We start from the raw sequence: 20,059 nt of genomic DNA, 5'->3' as shown, positions 1-20,059 counted from the left end.
ACGGGTTCATGAGTGTTTTTTCTCCTTTTTCCTATTTTTGTTTCTTTACATTAGATCGGGATGGCTTTAGGTAAATCTAAGTAAGAATACATTTTATTACAGTCAGACAGAACTTTGCTACTACCTTAAATATACAAGCACAAATACACAAAAATTTAAATCTCCAAAAAAAAAAGGAACAAAAAGACAAAATAAAAACATCCACACTAAATTATTTCTCTTTTATCAACATAAAAGATAAAAACAATATATTTTAGAGGGAGGAGGGATAAAAGTCCTGTGTTGCTCCTTGGTCTGTAGCTTTTCAGTATTGGTAGAAAATAAAAAAGTAACAATTGAAATGAAGGCGTTTAATACAAATTAAAAAACATTCTAGGGAAATATATACTGTATAAAAACTCTTAAAATGTGTAACTGTGTGTATGTGCGTGTGTGTGTTGTAAATGCTCTCTGGTTGAAAGACTGCATCCATTGTAGTCTAATCAGAGATGGCTCGGGCACTAGGGGACTCAAAATCCTTCAATCATTACGTTTGTTTGTGTGTGTGTGTGTGTACGTGTGTGTGTGTGTCTATATGTATAGTTTCCCTAGTGCCACATTTCAGCTCTCCTACTACTGTGTGAATTTCAATGGTTTTATGACTGACTCTAAATTCTGGTCTGTCTGCTTCAGCAAAGCCACAAATAAGCTCAGACTGCCTCTTTGCTCTCCTCACACATTTCACACGCACACGCACGCTCACACACATATACTCTATTAAGAAACGTTACGAGTGACTTTTGCGTCAACAGGGCGCAGACCAGAATTGAGAGCCATGTTGAGAGATTGGGTGGACAAGTGGTCCCTAAGCAACTCGCCACCGTGTCAAAGCCCCGCTGCCGACATCCCCTCCACCCCGCCACTTCCTACATGTGTACTTCAGTATGGATAGTTTAGTGTGCACAAATCCCTGCGCCTCCTTGGTCAGGTCTACCCGGATTGCTGTCCAAACTGAAAACTAGCAAGAGCAAATGGGACATTTTGAGTGTGAGATGAGGGAAGGGGGGACAGAGATGGGACACAGTGCCTAAATATGAGGAAGTCACAGCAATGATGACAACTTGTAAAACTTCCTGACATTGTCTGCGACATACTGAGCTCCCTCGGGCCAGCTGGGTGTGCTGACTCTGAGCTCTACAGTGATGTCTGGGTTGGCGAGCGGGCGATGGACTGTTGGTGTTGCACTCGTGGCTGTAGGGGTGGGGTGGGGGCTTTGAAGAGTGACACAGAGGGGTTTGTGTTGAAGTTGCGGGGCTCTGGGCTCTACTGCGAGGCCTGTGAGGTGGGGTTGTCGCTCTTGCTCTCCTGGCTGGAGGGGGCCTTGTTGTTCCAGGGCGAGTTGGAGCCCAGCGCCGGAGAGTTGTTGAAGCTGTCCTCGTCATCTATGCCATTGGCCGCGTCGAACTGTGTGTTCTCCAGCCGCGTGATCAGACGCTCGTCTTCGTCACCGAACTCCCCTCCCATCAGCGTGGGCTCTCCCACCACCATCACATCCTGCAGAGACGCAAAACAGACACAGGACAATTAATGTTGTTTTAGCGGGTGGGTGGGGGGGTCTGTTGAAGAGGGCGTGTACTGATCCCTGTGCTAATATAAGTAGACATTTGTTTTCACATTAAATTAAAAGGGGATTACTTGTTACAGCTACTTTAAGTACACAGCACTGCAGGACATTGTGCCATCAAATACAACTTCTCTGGTAGAGAACTGCAGTTGGAGTGCATCACAATGTCAACCCAGCATCATGCGACAACTGGATTTGTTTTGTTGTGCATTATTTTGTGCCACCGTGTTCTGCTTTGAACGGCTTTGTCTGAACTTAGTGGTGATGTTTCTGTCAGAGGTGTAATAGCAGAGGACTGACACTAGATAGCAGTGATGTACTCACTGGTACTTGGCTGGACAGAGGGAAGCCACTGCCTGGGCTCTTCTTTTTGTTGTTATTGTTGTTGTTAGTTCCTCCTCCTCCGCTGATGGTGCTGCCACCTGACATCTTACGCTTCCGCCGTTTGTTTGGGGCCTGTCTTGATGGCTCAGCTGCAGAGAGGGGATGAAGAGAAAAAGAGTTAGTTAGTCAGATATATTTCCTGTGGTTGTTCACGTGCCCGTGTGTGCATGTCGTTTGCCTACCTGGTGGTGCCACCATCCTCTGCCATTTCTGGAAGAGGCAGGTCTTGAGGCAGTCTCTGGGGCTGAGGCTGTATGTCTTGTGTCTGGACATCAGCTCCTGCATGGGCTCCAGAATCACACACAGCTGGAGGACGGAATAAAGAGAGCAGCAGGTTAGAGATTACACAGTGCTTAAGATCATTAGAGATGCTCCAATTGATTGAGCACCATGATTATCAGCTGGTGTTCCCTGCAAATGACTTCATCTGCAGGCTTGAAATTCTCAGATCAGATAACCTGATTATAAAATACGGGAAGCAAACAAATAAACACGACTCAAGTGTTTTTACAGAGCAGCCACATCACAGCATCTCCATCTCTACTGCAGAGGCAAGCAGTTTATGTTCCTATCAATTCCCCCATGGGCTTGAGGCAGTGCTGCTGACTGCGTTTGAACTGTGTAGAACTGCACATGCAGACAGACAGACAGCGTTTTTGGCCTGCAAGTACAACTCTGCTACAAGCTCACAAAACATTTCAAAGTTTTTTGTTTTATGTAAACTGTGTGAGAGAAATTGTCAGAATCTGATTTAGAGCAGCTGCCTCTGGCCACACAGATTCAAAGCTAGTTTCTGACTTCAAAAACAACAACAACGAGAATGGGAGGACTCGAGATGCAACAAGTGTTGGGCTGCAATATTGAATCTGTGCGAGTACTGAGGAATATGGTGATATTTTGTTGCAGTGACCCCAATTCAGAAAACCACATGCACCACTTTTACATTTGTCAGATTGCTGACTTTTGCAGCAACTCTTATGCACCAGCTTCTGTGATAGATAGATTGATATATTGATAGAATACAAGACAGATCTCAACTAAAGCACAATCAGTCTCAAAACTTATGCTGTGGATGACCTTTACACTGGTGGGTCACAAATCAGTAAACAGTCATATCAAGCTGCTTCATCAAAATCAACTGAAAGTTTCTTCAAAGCTCCCAGTAAACTATGACTGGACCATTATCAAGACACAAAACAGAGAAACACATTCAGGAGCTGCGTCATTTCTAGAGGAAAAATGCGTATGAATGTGCTCCACTCACTCGGAGGTAGTTAAGGGTGGAGTTCGACAGGCCACATCTTGTTATGTTTTTGGACAACTGGTCCAGCATCTGTGGGTCCTGGGCCTGAGACATGAACAGGAAACAGATTACAAAGCTGACACTCACACACACATATCATACATATCAGTCAAGTGTATCTAGCCATTCCCATTGCTCTGTATGTACTCACATGCATGGCCAGTATACTGCGGGGGATGAGTTCACGGTGTTGTCTGATGCTGAAGTGCCACGTCTTTATCCGCATCATGTCGTCAAACATGAACTCCAGGTACAAGCGCCCTTCTACACACACCTGCAGCAGTTCAGAGGACTGACGTCAGTGTACAGATAATGAACTCTATGCAGAGACGGCTACAGGCTGCATCTCTGGCCACAGATGCAAAGCAAACATTTAATATTAATACTCGGCTGAGTAAGTCAAGGTGATCACACTGCTGAGGAAAGACTTCTGAACCATGAAGTAACTTGCAACCACCTAGCAAAGGTGCTTAATACTATAATAACTAGAGGCACAAACACACACCTGTGTGAACATGGGCTTTCCATTCTGGGTGACCATGGTGCACTGATCACAGTCGAGGGAGACAAAGTTGTTGTGGAAGGACTCCTTGGGGTGTTTCAGCACATAGTAGAGCTCAGTGGCACCGCCCTCGAATATACTCCGGAAGTACCTTGGAATCAACGTCCGGCCAATTGCTTCAGAGGAGGAGTAAACACAACAGGTGTGTCAGACAGGAAGAAATGTTACAGTATGCAGTCTGAAGATTTAATGTGTGACTTTGTTTCTTACTGTAGCGTTTGGGTCCATCCTCCAAACAGAAAGTAATGGTCAACATGGCATCATCCTCAAAGAACTCTGTAGTAAATGCATCCCACCACAGGTTATCACACTCCTACAGGACACGGGGGAAAAATCATCAGTTACTCACACAAACAGTGGATTGCAGTTGAGTGTGTGTGTCGGTGTAATTGTCTACGAACCTCTGTCCAATTCTGTAGCCGTTTGTTGAGTTCAAATATTCTGTAGTCTGTCTGGTTGCCGTATGGTGTGTGCCTCCTGGTCCATCGTAGAAAGACAGGTGGAGGAGAAAGCAAAAGCAGGACAGGGGTGGAGAACAGTTAGTGATCCTTCTGATCACAGCCATGTTCAAGCTCTCACAGCTTTCCTACGGTTAGAGCTGTTTCTATCTAGTTTATCTTTGTCAAAGACTAAAATGTAAAATCTCTATCAAGGGTGAGATAAGAGCACAACTTCTCACGACCTTATCTTTACTTGTGTTATTAGCACCATTTTCACACCAGCTAGAGATAATGGGAAATAATGCAGTCATACCCTATTCCAGGCTCCAGGTATGTGGGAGGATACATTGGGGTGGGACTGGAGAAACAAGAGACAGAGAGATGATTACATTCAGCTATAGTGCTAATATGCCCCCCTTCCCTGTCTTTACAGCCCTGGGATGCAAGCCAAGCGTGGCACAAATTGGATGATACAAGGAGACAGTAAATAACAACACACACACACACACACACACAAACTGTAGCTACTACTAAAAGACAAGCTGTGGAGCACAGCAAACAATCCTGCCGAGGTATACTCCCTAAGCTTACTGACCCACACATGTCAAATCAATAGGAGCATTTCACATTAGCCTCATACAGCTGGTCCACAATTTTCAATTTTGTCATTGTAACTCAACAGGCATTTACCAGGAAAATGAGTGGTGTTAATGGTGGCAGACTGAACACTCAAATACAGCGATAATTGGATTAAACTGTCACCAAATGATAGAAGATTGCTAAAATAACACCAATAGACCTTCCTGCACCCCAGGATGTTCCTGTTTAAAAAACTTGCTGTAGTAGCATGTGTTGTATGCCGTAGTTACACTTACATAAAGTGTTTCATATTGAGCACCTGATTCTGGGATGTCACTTTGTGCAGTTAGAGGAGGAGTATGAATGTCCTGTTAGTCCACCTCACTGGACAAATATAAGTCTATACCTGGATTTCATCCCATTTCTAACTAGTGAAAAATAACAGCTGTTCTGTCAAACTATGCACTCAAACCAGTTTCTTGGTACATTTGAAAAGAGAAATAGGCATCTGGGACTAATTGTTGTAGACATTTCACTCTCTGTGTGAGTCAAATTCACCATACAGAGCTGCTTGTTCTCATTATCATCTAAACTACTGTTTACAGTTCGATGATTGGTCAGACTACCAGGTGGCAAGCTGAGTCGATTACGAGTGGATGATTTCAAGACTAACATCTTATTGTGGAAACCAAGCTCATGGCGTTCAGGCTGGATTTACAAAGCCATATAAACATGGTGTGCAATCATACAAACACCTGTAGAAGATGTTCAAAGGTTAAAACTGTTAAGTCTCCAAAACACACAGACAGAAAACTTACCCCACGTCTCTGTCGAGCATGGTGCCGGGGTGGAAAGGGGGAAAAGTGCTACCGTTAGGGGGCTCCTTGGGGGAGTACAGCTTGAATGACTTGGAGGAACAGCCTGGAAAAGAGGTGAGAAAAAATGAAGCACATCAATGTTTGCTTCAATTTTATATTACAGGTTCAGAAGTTACTTAAAATGTTAGTTAATAGATCATCTAGCTAATGGCAAAAAAAAATCTTGATCAGTGTGACAACAAAACCAGACAAAACATGATCTGTGCGACACATTAGGTAATAAATGTTGTATGTATAAAAAACTGATTACAAAGACTGACTGTATCATGTGAGGGTGAAGGCACATGCAGTCCGAACTGGCCAGTATGGCCCAGTTTCAGTTGGCTGCACTCACCCACAGGTCATCCCCAATACACCAATCATGTTTCATTAAGAACCAAAACAACAACAGGATGAGGAGGGAGCAGCCTGTAAACAACGCGCTCCTGCTATAGAAACAGCCCTCCACCTAAATACCAAATAGACCAATACTGACTCGATTCACACCCGCATAAAACAAATAAATACAGATGGATAAATCTCTCTCTCTCTCTCTCTCTCTCTCTCTCTTTCTCTCTCTCTCTCTCACACACACTCTCACTCTCACTCTCACACACACACACACACACACACACAGCTCCAATCCTTGTTCAACTCTAATTGCCCAGCTCTCCTATAAAGGCCATCCAGGCGTGGCGGCCTCCAGGTCACGACCCCTGCCGTCACCATCGTGAAGCCCCACCTCATTAATGTCTCTCTGTCTTGTCTCTGCATATTAAAACGTCTATCTGAGGCTGTGTGTGCATGTATGAAGGAGAGATGGATATCAGAGACTCAGAGAAATAAGCTTTAGTTGTATTAATGTGAACAAAATGTGATCTGAGAAGACAGCAGTTAGGATATATATATATATATATATATACACACACACACACACACACACACACACATTTCAAGTATGTAGTAAGACAAAAGTAAAACAGCTTCTCCTTTGAGACAAGATGTTAAAAAAAAAACCAAAACAAAAAAGACAGGTGTTTGCCAACATCATGGACTTACTTTCAAAAGTTTTCTTGCTGTATTTAGATTGAAGACAGTGACATAAACATGCATATATCAGCAGACAGCCTGAGGTGAGATGGACATACAACCCAGCCCAACGCTGACCTTAGAGGGTCGAAGTGATTCACATTAGATTGGTGCTCCTGAAACCTCTCATCTACATTCACATCCATTTCATATCAATCTTCTCTTAGATAATGTCAACATGGGATGGAAGTTACATCCCTTCTGGTTTCTAGTCCAGGTTCCTCCTGTATGTATTCGAGCAGCCACATGGCCTTGTCATAGCTATTACAGAAGAGTGAATAAATAATACATCAACAAGAGAAGTTCTCCATGAGGAGAAGCACAGATCTTCAAAACGAGACTTGCATGCAAAATGCCACACAGCCTCCATCCATTTGAAACCATGCCTTCACTCTGTGCAAAATCAAGTTGTTTACTGTACAAACCAGCACTGCTATGCTATGGGCTGGAGGCACCACCAGAGAAAAACAAATGGGACTGATAAATAAATAAATAATCGATGGTTATGTGTCCATTAGTTGTTGAGAGCTCCATTAGCTCCTCTCCTCTCCTGTTAGCGGTTAATGACAGGCAGTCACAATCACATCAGCTGGACTCCACTTCCTCCGCTGGGAATCGTGCTCCTCTCTCTTACACAGTTCACTATAAACATATACACGGCATACATGCTCACATCATCCTGACTGCGTGATGGGAAGCCAAACTCAGGAGCAAATCTGATCTCGAATGTGGAGTGCCATGGATGTCAAATACACCCTGAACATTTGATTTCACATGAACTCCGGACACAAAAATCAATTCGGCATGAACGTACCAAGTTTCCTCTAAATAAGAATAACCTGTAGTGGTTTTGGACTCCTGCCACTCCAGACAGCCACCATGATTGCTAAGGGGGACAAGTAGCCTATCCAAATGGAATATTGACCAAGGCTGGATTTTACTGAACCATTAACCTACTTTAACTAACTTTTCGTACAAAAAACGACATGAACCTCCGTTTTCTTGGGTTTAGGCACACTTAAAAAGCCTTTCTCAGCCTCTGTGTAGCTCATAACATTAACAGTCACAGCACATATGACATGGAGTTGTCCGATTACAAAGGCAATTAGAAAGGCAGCAAGCGCATAATGCTAACACTTAGCTGTTAGCTAGGCTAAAATGTTACACACAGGTGATTTCGGGGCGAGAGTGAACTTGGCTATGTAATGCCAACAACCACTCACATTAACCAGAGACACGGCCATGTAAATACAGGATAAACACGACCAATATCCACGACATCTTCAACCACCAAAGCGTTGACTGTATACAACACTGCCTTGTAGGCCAAGCTAACGTTAGCAAGCCAGAAAACAGTGGGTAGCCAGTTAGCTGGGGTTAGCCGTACTGCTAACGCCGTAGCGTTAAATCCCTTTTCAACGAGAAATCACCGAAATAACACGCAAAATTACACCCGCGGCAGCTCGAAAACCACATTTAATCGGCACAACAGACAGGCATTTCAATTAAAGTGCGTGTTTGGCAAAAGCGACCCTTTACCTGCAAAGAAGTCCAATCAGAAAATTGATGTTTACAGATCCGTGATGATAGACCGTGTGTACGCTCCGTGCGTAAAGACGGATAGGCCCGCTGGACGGCGGTTGGCTGGACGCAACGTACCAACACAATACGTCCCTCTGAACAGGATCAATGAAAAAATCTCCTCAAACCGCGAGACTGGAAGGGAAAAGGCCTAAATTGCGGGAGTCGGTCGGTTATGTTTTGTCCCGCATGAGGCCTTGTCAGTGGGCTGAAGCCTGCTGTGGGTTTACATACGGACCCAGATGAGCCCTTTGTTCACGGGAGGACATGAACAATAGCTGTAGGCCCTCCTCCTCCTCCTCCTCTCCCTCTGCAATGCATTTGCTCCTCTCTCCTCTGCCCAGCACCGCCAGCCGCCCTCTCCCCCCTCTACTCCTACTCCTCCTCCTCCTCCTCCTCCCCCCCACTAATGCACAACTGCACATAAAGGTTGTCTGGTAAGCATTTTTTTTCTTCCTTCCTCCTCCCTTCATCCCATCCCTTCCTTGTAACTGACACAGATGAGAATTAGCCTAATGCAGCCAAGTGGAAGTGTGTGAGTGGAAATGAAGATCATGCTGACTGCAAAGCAATTTTCATGTTTGCCTAATTAGTGCACATCAGCTCGCTGCAAACAGCTGAAGTGAGACAGTGACAGCCAAGACCCTGGTCATATGCATTATAATACACTGCAAGTCCACGCAGTGTGATGCATAAACAGCTGATGTAGCAGCCTGATCAGTCAAAAGGAGATTAAGATCTTCTAAATTAGCTTCCATGTAACGATAACAGACTTGGGCTGTTTACAATTAATTGTGTCTTTGAGTTTGCACACTGAACTGTCTCCAAGGTAGGCCAGTAAATCCATTACCATTGGGAATCTCTCTCTCTCCCTCTCCACACACACACACACACACACACACACACACACACAAAGCAGTGAGCCAAAAGGAGAATCTCATAGGCCTCTAAATCTGCTTAAATCGCATCAAATTATAATCAGATATTCAGATCACAGCCAGCGAGGACTCACCCATATGGCCAAAGTTGGGATATAAAAAGAACAAGAAGTATTAGGTCAGTAGTTTTTCATATGTTTATGCATGTGGATGTCATAATATTTGCCAATCTGAGATACATTATTCATCCCTAAAGGAAGAAATGACTGGGACAGGTGATCTCATATCAAGGTTAAAAACTGTTTTTCTTTCAGACGCTGAAGTTCTTTCCCCTGGCTCGATTATTTAAGGACGCTGCAGCCACAAGCATGAACACGGCTGTGATTTATTCACTACCCTTGTACACAGGGAGTGAAAACACAATGTTTCATAAATGATTTATTTGCAAATTAAGCTGCTCTTGGGAGCCGCTCTGTGGAAAGTTAACAGGCTTTCACAGAGGCTGCCGTGCATCTGAACACCAGCACTGATAGGTAATATTATTATTATTACAACATAATTCAGCATTAGTTTGGTTCAAGTAGAATTATTTTCAGGAGGCACTGATTCAGAAACATGTATACTCCACAGTGACTGTGTGGAGGAACAACTTTTTCAAATGTATTTTTTAGATGAGGAGTGGTCCGATTCATTTGAAGAATCCGTTTCACTGCAGGGTCCTCAAGGTGTTGCAGCTGATGAATTTGGATATTTCGAGTATGATATATTGGAATTTTTTCATACTTTATTGCAAACGTGCACATGAAATTTCCAACTGCTTACATTGTTTATGTACATTTATGTTATTTTGCTATTATAAAGAAAGCAGAAAAAATTGTTCCATTCACAATTATGTGAAAAGGAACATACTAAAAATGTCAACGTATTACCAGAATGAAGGCAAAAATAATTCAAGTAAACACTTGAGCTGCATTGAATAAGTACGATAAATGGGATGACCACCTCATTGATTTAATCCATCATTAATTTAATCATTTAGTTCATCCATTAAAAAATCCTTCCACTGCTATATCTGTCAAAGTCCACTGAAACACTCCTGGCAGCTGCTTCATTGTGGGCCATTGTCTCCAGCATTCTGACATCTCTGAGTCAGGTATGATGATCTATCATTGCATGTTGTTCGCCTCTACTTTCCTGCTCTCTCATTACAGAAGGTGTCACTCTCTTTGCAGCTCTTCTCTGGCTGGATGTGAAATCTCTGAACATAACTCCAAACTCTTTTTTTTGCAAAACGAAACCACTTTGCACACTCCCATGCTGGGAGAAATCTTGGGGAAGGTGAAGTGCAGTGTCTCCCAGAGCCAGACGCACAGAGAGGATAAGCTGCTCTGCGGCCCGTCTCCCACCCGACCAGCAGCAAACGTGCTCGGGCTGAGCTTGTGTCTACTGGTTTGACCGTGGTGAGCACTGACTTGAGCACTTCACAGCTCACGAGGCTCCTGTCAGTCTTTTGGCGGCATCTTTGTGTGTCTAGTACCAGGGGGAGGTGTAGTCAGTAGTAGCTTAGAGTGTCTGTTGTGGGTGACTTATGTGGATTTGCCTATCTTACATTCGCTGGCCCCTGTAGCCATGGCAACACGAGCAGTCAATGCTGTCACAACCGGAGCGAGGCAAAGAATCATCCATGGAAATGGACACACAAGGGTTAATCCTGTGTGTGTACGTGTGTGTGTGTGTCTCCAAAGCTCGCCCATTGAAATGGTACATGACGGGGTTAATCCCCACTGTGTGTGTGTGTGTGTGTGTGTGTGTGTGTGTGTGTGTGTGTGGTGATGGAGAGGAGGTGGGGGTGGGAGGTGTGTCAGGATAAGGCTTGAAGGGCTTACACACACCGTCTCTTTCGCTCTCAGGCATAGGGCAGGCCTTATCTTCAGCCAGCACCCCAACCAGCGGGTCTCACACGCACGCACACGCACACACACGCACGTAGCCGCCTAACCTTCACTTCACCAGCTGGCCTCATTTTCCGACTTGCAGTCACACATTCACACCTAAAGCCATAAATCCATGTACAATAAGTGATTAAAGCTGGAGCGTGCCGTGGCTGAATAAACTCCCTAAAGTGCGCGGTGTGATGTTTTCGCTAAGCTTACACTTAAACCTACAAGTGCAACTTGTTTAATTCACCTTTGTCAAAGTCACAGAAAAGAGGGGGAGCGAGTCAGACCTGTGCTGCATTTCTCTGAACACCAACAGACAAAGAGATACACTGAGAAAAACACCGGCTTCAGCTGTTTTGATTAGCTTGACCTCGGAGTGGGGTGGCGGGGGGTTTGTTGCTGAATCAGCTGTGAGAAAGACGGCAAGGAAAAGGTCAGAAAGAGAGACTTACCTCCTTCAGTTTCTAGCTGTTCTGACATTGCCATTCTGTCACCCACGGATGCACTTTCACAGCTACATACTGATCTAACTCAAAGACTTGGTCTCTGTTTTCGTGCCTCTCCCTCTCTCTGATATCTCCCATGTCCAGACTGCCAGGCTCAGGGGCACGAGGAGGGGGGGAGAAGGATGCCTACAGTGTGTGTGTGTGTGTGTGTGTGTGTGTGTGTGTGTGTGTGTGTGTGTGTGTGTGTGTGTGTGTGTGTCTGCGCGCGTCTGTGTTTCTGTGTGTGCTCTCATGCACACGTCGCCTTGTGTATGTGCAAATGTGTGCAGCCTGCCACTTCCACTCACTAGTCAACAGGAAACTGAACGGCACACACATCTGCCAGTGTTCTGATAACAACCGTCCCAGTCGCCCTCCCTTCAACACGGTCTCAAACACTGATCTGGGGACAGCCTCGTCTTGGCTTGAGTGTATTAACAGCCCTGACTAAAACGATCCCATAGCTTAAAGATGAGGGGTAACTTGTAATGAGAGTCACATCAGTTAATTGCTGTTTTTTCTGTCTTTTCCCCCCAACCAGGAATAAAAACAAAACCACTCCTGTTTTCATAGATTGCATTCACTGCATTTCTTACCTCAAGGGTCACGCCAAATCTACTGTTAAATGGCATTTTACCTCTCCTTGATAATAAAGTCAGACGTTCTGTGCTGTAAGCACATCAATAGCACAGACAGTCCCACAGTCAGAGGCTGGATGGAGACCTTTCCAGTGGTCCCTGTCTGCCAGATTTGATACGTTTGGCAGCTCAGCTCTTTAAACTCTTATTGGATCAGATGGAGGGACAGAGATCTATCTGTCTGATTCAGCTCTGATAAAAGATCCAAAGGACAAGCTGCCACGAACGGAGAACATTGGCCGGCTTCAGAGGAAGAAGTCTGCGAGTCAGAATCACCCACACTTATCTGCTGTGGTACTTGTACTTTATTTTACTCTGGTACTTCCTTTTTGTGCCACTTTATACTTCTACTGCAATGCTTTTCAGAGGGGACAGTGTACTTTTATACGACATGTACTGACAGACACTGGACTGAGTTAGGTTTAGAAGACAAAACATATATGACTGAAATATGATGCACTGTTAGAGATTAAGATGATCTCCACCTCGGCCAAGTACAACATTAAAACGCACATTAGGCCTACACATTTAGTACAGTTGGGCAATGTGACGGTGTATCCAGTAGAGTAGCCTTTAGTGTCAAAGTGCAGTAACTACACGATTAGTCAAAACAGTCAAGTCCACATCTGAGTTGATGACATTTGTTAAAGTGTTCAGATTCAGTTTTGATGTGACGAGTATCCTAATGCGACACATTAGTTTGGAATTCAAGTAATCAGATATTAAGTTACATTTTCAACTGGGCCGTTCACTTTTGTTCACATTTTTACCAGATTTGCCTCTTTCTTTTGTTGCCAAATGTATGTCTGAAGCTACTGCTGTCTGCCTTTATGGGGCAGTATATCCAGACAGTGTGATGTTTGTCTGTTTGAGGTTTTGACCTGATGAAAACTTCGCTCTGCAGCTAAAATCTGTGGGTCACCATGGACCATATCCACATCACTGAGTCTGAGGTTAAAATTAGATGAAATCCTGGGCTGATATCTCCACAGTCATGCCACAGCTGTGCATCATTCATCAATAATTAAGCTTTTAACGTTAGATATTAATAATTGCAGTTGTCATTCAATTGATTTATACACAGCACTTTTCTGGGAATGACTCTCAAAAAATACTCATATGCAAATCATATCAAATTTAAATCTCCCAAATCTATTTCTGTTTGTGTGCAGTGAACTTTAAAGGGTTTTTTAATGAAACCTTTCAAAGTGATCAAGATAACAGGATCTCCATATCTCCTTACCTCACCTAATGTCTGCAGGTAACCTCAGTCTGCCAGCCTTGATTATCATAACAGACGCTGTTGTCTCAGCCTGTTTGGCTTGTTTTGTGGTTGCTTGATCAAAACATTAGAATTAAAAGTTAAGCTTAAATACTCATAGTACAAGATTTATGGCAGTATTTGATTTTCATACAATTTTCGCCTTCATGATGTCAGATTGGATTGTGTGTAGCATGATAACGGCAGTGATTTTCTCCTTATCACTCACCCCGATTGATAAGATATGACAAAACACTCATCGAGGAAGTCGTTTTGAGTTCTGAGCATTTTTTACAGCTTTAATTGAAGGACTCTTGCCTGTAATGAACAATTTTATGATTGTTGCGGTGCCTCTTTCACTTAAAGGATCAGAACACGTCCTTTGCATATAAAAGCACAGAAACTCCACGTAAAAGAACAACAATCAAAGCTGTTATGCAAATGATGCTGCACCAAATAATCATTCTCCACTTGATTTACAGTCAGGACACCACGCGTCAGTACGGGAGGGGGGAAGAAATTCTAACTGACCTACAATCAGAAGTTGTCCTTTGATAGCGGCGCCCTCTTGTGGCCGCACTGAGCCAGTGTGTTTGTTTTCATGCTGTCCTACAGTATCCTCTCACTCACTAGGTGAATTCCCTACTCAGGATTTTCTCTGGCAGGCGAACACAGACACACTGCAACAAGGGAACTTCAGTGGCGAGCGTGTCACATGTTCATATACAGGCCAATGGGTGGAGGGATTAAATTAAAAAAAGGCTCTGCGGTGAGCAGATTGTCATTAATATATATTATCTGTGTTGCATAAAAAGCGTTCCCAAAAACATGACATGTAGACATGTTCTTATAGCAACTTAATGATCAGCATTTCTAAGCCACCATCCTCTGATCCCCCCCCCCCCCCCCCCCCCCCCATAGTGACATTTTGCAGGTGGCCCAGCCTTTACGCGTGTGTGTGTATGTGTGTTACTGTCAGATGTGTGTGTGTGGTGGCGGCTGGTGTCAGCTGACAGCTGTGTGAGGGGAGATGACAGTGCCCTGATGCTGCGTTCTCTGTTCTCTGGGAGCCATTTTGTCTGTCTCTGATCTCAGAGTCAGGTCCCCCCCCCACCCCCCACCCCCCCAGCCAATCACGTCAGCGCTCAGCCTTGCAGAAAACATAGAACACAGTCTGATCTCTTTCTCACTCTGTCTCACCCTCTCTCCCTCCCACCCACCCAGTCCTCCTGCACTCCTACAGTGCTCATCTCCCACTTGCCTCTCTGTTCTTGGCTCTTCTGCTCTCTGCCCCCCCACCCACCCACCCCCCCATCACCTCTCTTCTCTCCTGTTTTCTCTCTTTCTCGCCAACCTCCCTGCTCCTCCTGCTCTTCCTCTCTCTTAATCGGCTCACTCCCTCTCTCTTCTCCTCCGTCACACCCTCCTCCTCTTCAGGCTCTCTTGTTGTGCAACCCGTTTCTAAACAGCTCAGCCTTTGTGCGTTTTTGTCTGTTGCCATTTCAGCCAGGCTGCAGTCTTTACTCATTTTCCTCCAATCAGGGACACCATGTGACTCTCTGCATGAGAGGGCACAGTCCCTTCCCCCTTCTCTCCTCCCTCCCTCTCTCTCTCTCTCTCTCTCTCTCTCTCTCTCTCTCTCTCCCCCCTTCTCCCTCTCCTCCCTCCTTACCACCCCTCCCCTCCTCCCCTCATCTAGCCAGCCAGCCAGGCAACATACGCTAGCAATCACAGGAGTCAAAGAGAAAGAGGGAGTGAGGGGCAGGGGAAAGGGGAAGGAAGGATGAAGGTATATACACAGTGTATAGGGAAACAGTGTGGGATGGGGGGGTAGGATAGAGGTGAAGGAGCAGAGGGGTGGGGGGTAGGATAGAGGTGGGGGGGTGTGATGTTAGGTCTGGGCAGGTCAGTGCAGGGTCTGTAAGCTGAAAACATCTGTAGCAGCACTGTATCTTCCCTGCTTTTGGTGAATGTATAGCACATCCACGCACACTCAGCTCCACTGTTTATGTCATCCACATGTTGGGGCATATGCTGCGCGTGTGTACATCCACACACACACACACTCACGCACAAACTTTGAGGCCACACAAGAAGGGGGAGGATCCTTCAGTGTTCAACACGGCCCTGGAATGTAAACAAGCGAGAATGAGAGAAAGAGACGGGGGGACGACGGCAGAAAGACTGGACTTTCTTCTGTAATTTCATGTTATGTGATTTTCTGTCATTATTACACAGAACGGCATCTCTCGCTAAGCGGTTTAATGTATAATGAAAGTGGAGGGAGATAACTTGGCATCAGTGTGCAAATTAACCAGCATCACGGTGGTGTCAAGCTTTGGGTTCATTTGAAGTTGACATACTTTAATGAATGGAGGTGATTGTCCCATATTTGGAGGCAGTGTTTACATTGGCTTTAGTTGCGTCATGTTGTACGGCAGGTTTGCATGATAAAATAGACATGAATGACAGTGATGTCTCTCATATTTCACCTGGTCTTTGGTGAAGTTTAGCATTACTTGTGTCATCCTTTTAAAGTTCAAGTTTTGAAAAATGCTCAGTGAAGCCGGCTGATGAAGGCTGCACTCGTCTTCTTCTCCTCTGTGAGAAAGCTGGAGAAAAACAGCAACGGGGAGACTCCGTAAAGCAGAGAAACGCAGGCGAAAAGAAAGGGGAACACCAGTGAGAACAATATGAGAGCAAAAGTGGAGCGTACCAGAGTGCGGTCATAACGTCTTTTTGGAAATTTCCATGACCACGTTGATTAAGTATGCAATCTGACCGCAAGATAGCTAAGGCCCGGTTCTAAACAAACGCTCCCGCCTCTGCTGTGCAGGCTTGTTTAACGGCTGAGGTGGCAGCGTTTGCCTTCATAGCACGGGGCGCTGCGCAGAGATTGAAAACACACGCGCACTCTCTCACACACACACACACACACACACGCACACAAACTCTTGTGTGCATGCCATCAAATTTAACACTGGTACACCACATTTCTCTGTGCCATTGTGTGTTCAAGACAAATTGTCATCTGGTGTGTCTAGAGGGTTTGTCCTTGCTGATACCAAATCTGTCTGGTTTGATCACAGTGCCAATCTCTCTCTCTTTTTTCCACGTTTCTAGATCCTTCTGCTTCAATCATGTGTCATTCCATCATCCGCTGTCACCCATAACGTGCTGTAACTGTGGACGATCAGGAGGAGTTGGCATTGTCTCTTAATTTGCTCCTCCCAAACTTTCCGCCTTTAACATAAAAATCTGTCGGCTAAAGAGTTTCCAAACCGCGAAAAACATGGGACCAGTTAGTGTTTCCATCTTTCTAATGATTAAAGTCGAGACTGGCACCAGTGTAATCTGATCCTGGGTGAGTGGTTGGCTAAATTTCTCTATCCGCATCCCGGCTGTTTGAGGGCTGACCACAGCTTCCACTGTGGCCTGGTAGGCAGGAGAGAGAGGAGGCCACGTCAGGGTGATACAGCACCCCCCCACACACACACACATACACACACGCACACACACACACACACACACACACACACATACACACACACGCACAGCAACTCTCTCACACTTCCTCCTCTCCTGCTGCTGTATATTGTATGACAGTACATTCTGAGTACATCTATCATGATTATGAATACATTTTCAGCTGTAGGATTATATTTCATGTCCTGCACGTCTTATGAGGAGTGCAACATAAATCGCTGTAACACTTAATATACTGCCTGAGGCTCAGCAGCACAGGTTTTATTTCTAGACCTTGATTCCTCTTTTCCTTTCCTCCTCTGTCTGATTATAGTCAATAAGATGAGAAGAATTATCTGTTTGCTGTCGGGCACTCAGCACCCAAACACAACAGTCTGGGCGCTGCAGGGAGTTCCTCGGCGGTGACACAGGTCGCACTCCTCTCAATATGGTGGTCTAATATGACGGACGTTACTCCCTCCAGGTCGCTCTCAGCTTCTAGTAGCCCGGTGGCTGTCACTCAACTTTAACCAAAGGAAAAATAGTGGCTGTGGATTTGTTTTGTTATCATGTTGTCGATTTTGTTTTTGAGCTTGAATTGAAAGCGGGTTGTCCGTCTGATACTCCCTCTCCAAAAAAAAAGCAAAACCAAAAACCAGCGGTGGGTCAAAACAAGACAGAGGCACAAGGGGAAGTAGATCTGATGCACAAATGGTGATGCTAGTGATTGTAACATGTGAGATAAGATCAGTACTCTGCCCCTCAGGTATGCACTCACTGACCTCCTTCCGTGAACTCAAGAAGAAAGGACTTGTGGGTAAAAGGAAACTCCCTAACAAAGCCATTATACAACAGCCAGAGTAGGAGTTACGTCTTTACGAGACGCTAAAACTGATGCACCGCTGACAGCCAAACAAGTGTGGTTGTGCTGCATTTTTGTGTGTCAGTGACAACAACTGAAGGACATGTGTCTGACTGTATCGCCCTCGTCGGCCCGCTCCTTACGCACCCTAAATGACATGCTCCCGTTTGAGCTGCGAAACATCAAACATTCATTAATAACTCCTGTGTGGGAAGAGGTGCAGAATCAATCATGGAAGCCTTTGATCCGAGCCGGTGACCTTTGCCCTTTAAATGTCACACTTTGATCCTTCTTTTTCTTCTCTGCTAACTCTGCGCGAGCAGCCAGTCAGTTCGGCACAGGACGTCCACGGTGGATAAGTGAGTGTAACATCTGTGCTGACCTTAAAAGAACTCTGTTGTTAAACCGGGCCATCAGTCAGAAATCATCATCATCATCAGCAGCAGCAGCAGCAGCAGCAGCCAGAACAAAAACAAACTGGCGGAGGAAGAGAAGAAGAAGAAGTATTGCTGGTGCCGTGACAAAGATCTTTTTCCCTGAATCGCCAAGCTAAGCAATAACAATCACTTTGTTGTCACACTGAAAAGAAACAGACTACATGTTGATCCATCTATTCTAGTACGTTCTTTGCTCTCCATCCCCTCAGCCATCACAGAGGGCGACCTCCCATGAGCCTTTGCAAACAGAGCCCCAGGGCCCCGGGGCACCTCTCTCGCTGCCTCTCTCTGCCCCAGTCACGCCACGGCAGCGACTGCACTCACCAACCAAAATACAACAACAACAACAACAACAACAACGACAACAAAAGTCAGCGGCTGACAGCAGCAGCAGCAGCGGCGGCGGCAGGGCTGTCGTTAACGGCAACCGTCACCACGGCAGCTACTTACCAGGACACGCGCAGCCGCCCACGGACATCTTCTCACATGTCTGGTGTGAATCCGATCAGAATGATGGTGGTGCTTCTGTTATCCCCGCTCTCTTCCTCTCTCCTCTTTCTCACCAGTCACTGCTGCCGCCACTGAGGCTGCTCACATGAGCGTCTGTTATCCCCACGGTTCACACACACACACACACGCACACACACACACACACACACAGACACACACAGATAGACACACACAGACACACACACCACCAGGGAGCAAAGGGAGGGAGGGAGGGAGAGAGGGAGGGAGGAGAGAGTGACGACGAGGGAGGAAAAGAGAGAAAGAGGGGAAGAAAAGGTTAAAAAAAGAGCACACACACAAAGGATCGGATTCTCTCAGTTGTAGCTGTACACTGTGAATCACACCGTGTGTGTGTGTGTATGTGTGTTATAGAGTGAAAAGAATTCTGTTCCTGCCTCTGCTCTGCCCTCACCCTCATCAGCCCTGCAAATTACAGCTCAGGTGGGAGGAGAGAGGGAGAAAGAGAGGAAGAGAGAGGGAGGGAATGAGAGGCTGAGTGCTCGAGAGAGAGGGAGGGAGAAAGAGAGAGACAGAGAGAGAGAGAGAGAGAGGGAGAGGGAGAGGGAGGGAGAGAGGGAGAGGGAGGGAGGGAGAGAGAGGGAGAGCATGTGTGTGTGCTTGAGTGAGGAAGGCAGAGAGAGAGTGGACTGTCAAAGTGACCTGAGAGGCAGATTTGAGAGAATAACAACCATGTGATGTGGGTCCTTTTTTCCCCTTTAAATATGGACAGGCTGTTTTTCACTGCTGCCGCTACAATGACACACACACACACTCACACACACACACACTCACTCACACACACACACACACACACACACACACATATTAACACGTACAGAAGTGCACACATTAAGGTTTAAATGATCTTCAGGAAATCTGTGTGTGTGTGTGTGTGTGTGTGTGTGCTGCAGCCGTCTGAGTGGCTTGTTACCATCCAGCGTAAGTCTGCTACATGGCAGGGAGGGCAGAGAGGGGGAGGAAAAGGGAGGAAGAGAGAGGAGGGGGCGATTGACGTGCCTCCATTCTCTCGTTCTCTGTCGTCTCCCTTTCTCGCTCATTCACTCTCTCGCTCCGTTAGTCTTTCTGTCTGCAGTATGCCACACAGTGTTGCTCTCTCGCTTCACTCATCTTCCTGTCTACTCGGCCATTTATCTCTCCTGCCCTCCCCCCTCCTCCCCATCTCCC

At 45.6% G+C, this 20,059-nt stretch overlaps 1 protein-coding gene across 3 annotated transcripts; it reads right to left on the bottom strand.

Annotated features, from left to right (window-relative positions):
• Positions 1-624: 624 nt before the first annotated feature.
• On the bottom strand, positions 625-19,231 carry ldb1b (LIM-domain binding 1b). 3 transcript variants are annotated; one of them, XM_076728027.1, is made up of 11 exons: positions 18,815-19,231; positions 5,690-5,792; positions 4,606-4,650; positions 4,254-4,329; positions 4,063-4,165; positions 3,796-3,968; positions 3,442-3,564; positions 3,252-3,335; positions 2,170-2,293; positions 1,928-2,076; positions 625-1,533 (listed from the first exon to the last, which is right to left on the bottom strand). In XM_076728027.1, exons 1-11 carry the CDS (start codon positions 18,840-18,842, stop codon positions 1,303-1,305), a joined length of 1,239 nt encoding a protein of 412 aa, XP_076584142.1. In that variant the 5' UTR covers positions 18,843-19,231; the 3' UTR covers positions 625-1,302. The 3 variants fall into 3 exon arrangements, with proteins under 3 accessions (XP_076584142.1, XP_076584141.1, XP_076584143.1); XM_076728026.1 differs by lacking the exon at positions 18,815-19,231 and adding an exon at positions 11,669-11,808; XM_076728028.1 differs by lacking the exon at positions 18,815-19,231 and adding an exon at positions 8,357-8,790.
• Positions 19,232-20,059: the final 828 nt, after the last annotated feature.

The sequence above is a fragment of the Chaetodon auriga genome, chromosome 4 (assembly GCF_051107435.1).
Source record: "Chaetodon auriga isolate fChaAug3 chromosome 4, fChaAug3.hap1, whole genome shotgun sequence".
Lineage (NCBI taxonomy): Eukaryota > Metazoa > Chordata > Actinopteri > Chaetodontiformes > Chaetodontidae > Chaetodon > Chaetodon auriga.
The sequence above is the reverse complement of the archived record's forward strand: the minus strand, read 5'-3'. Positions and strand labels throughout refer to the sequence as shown.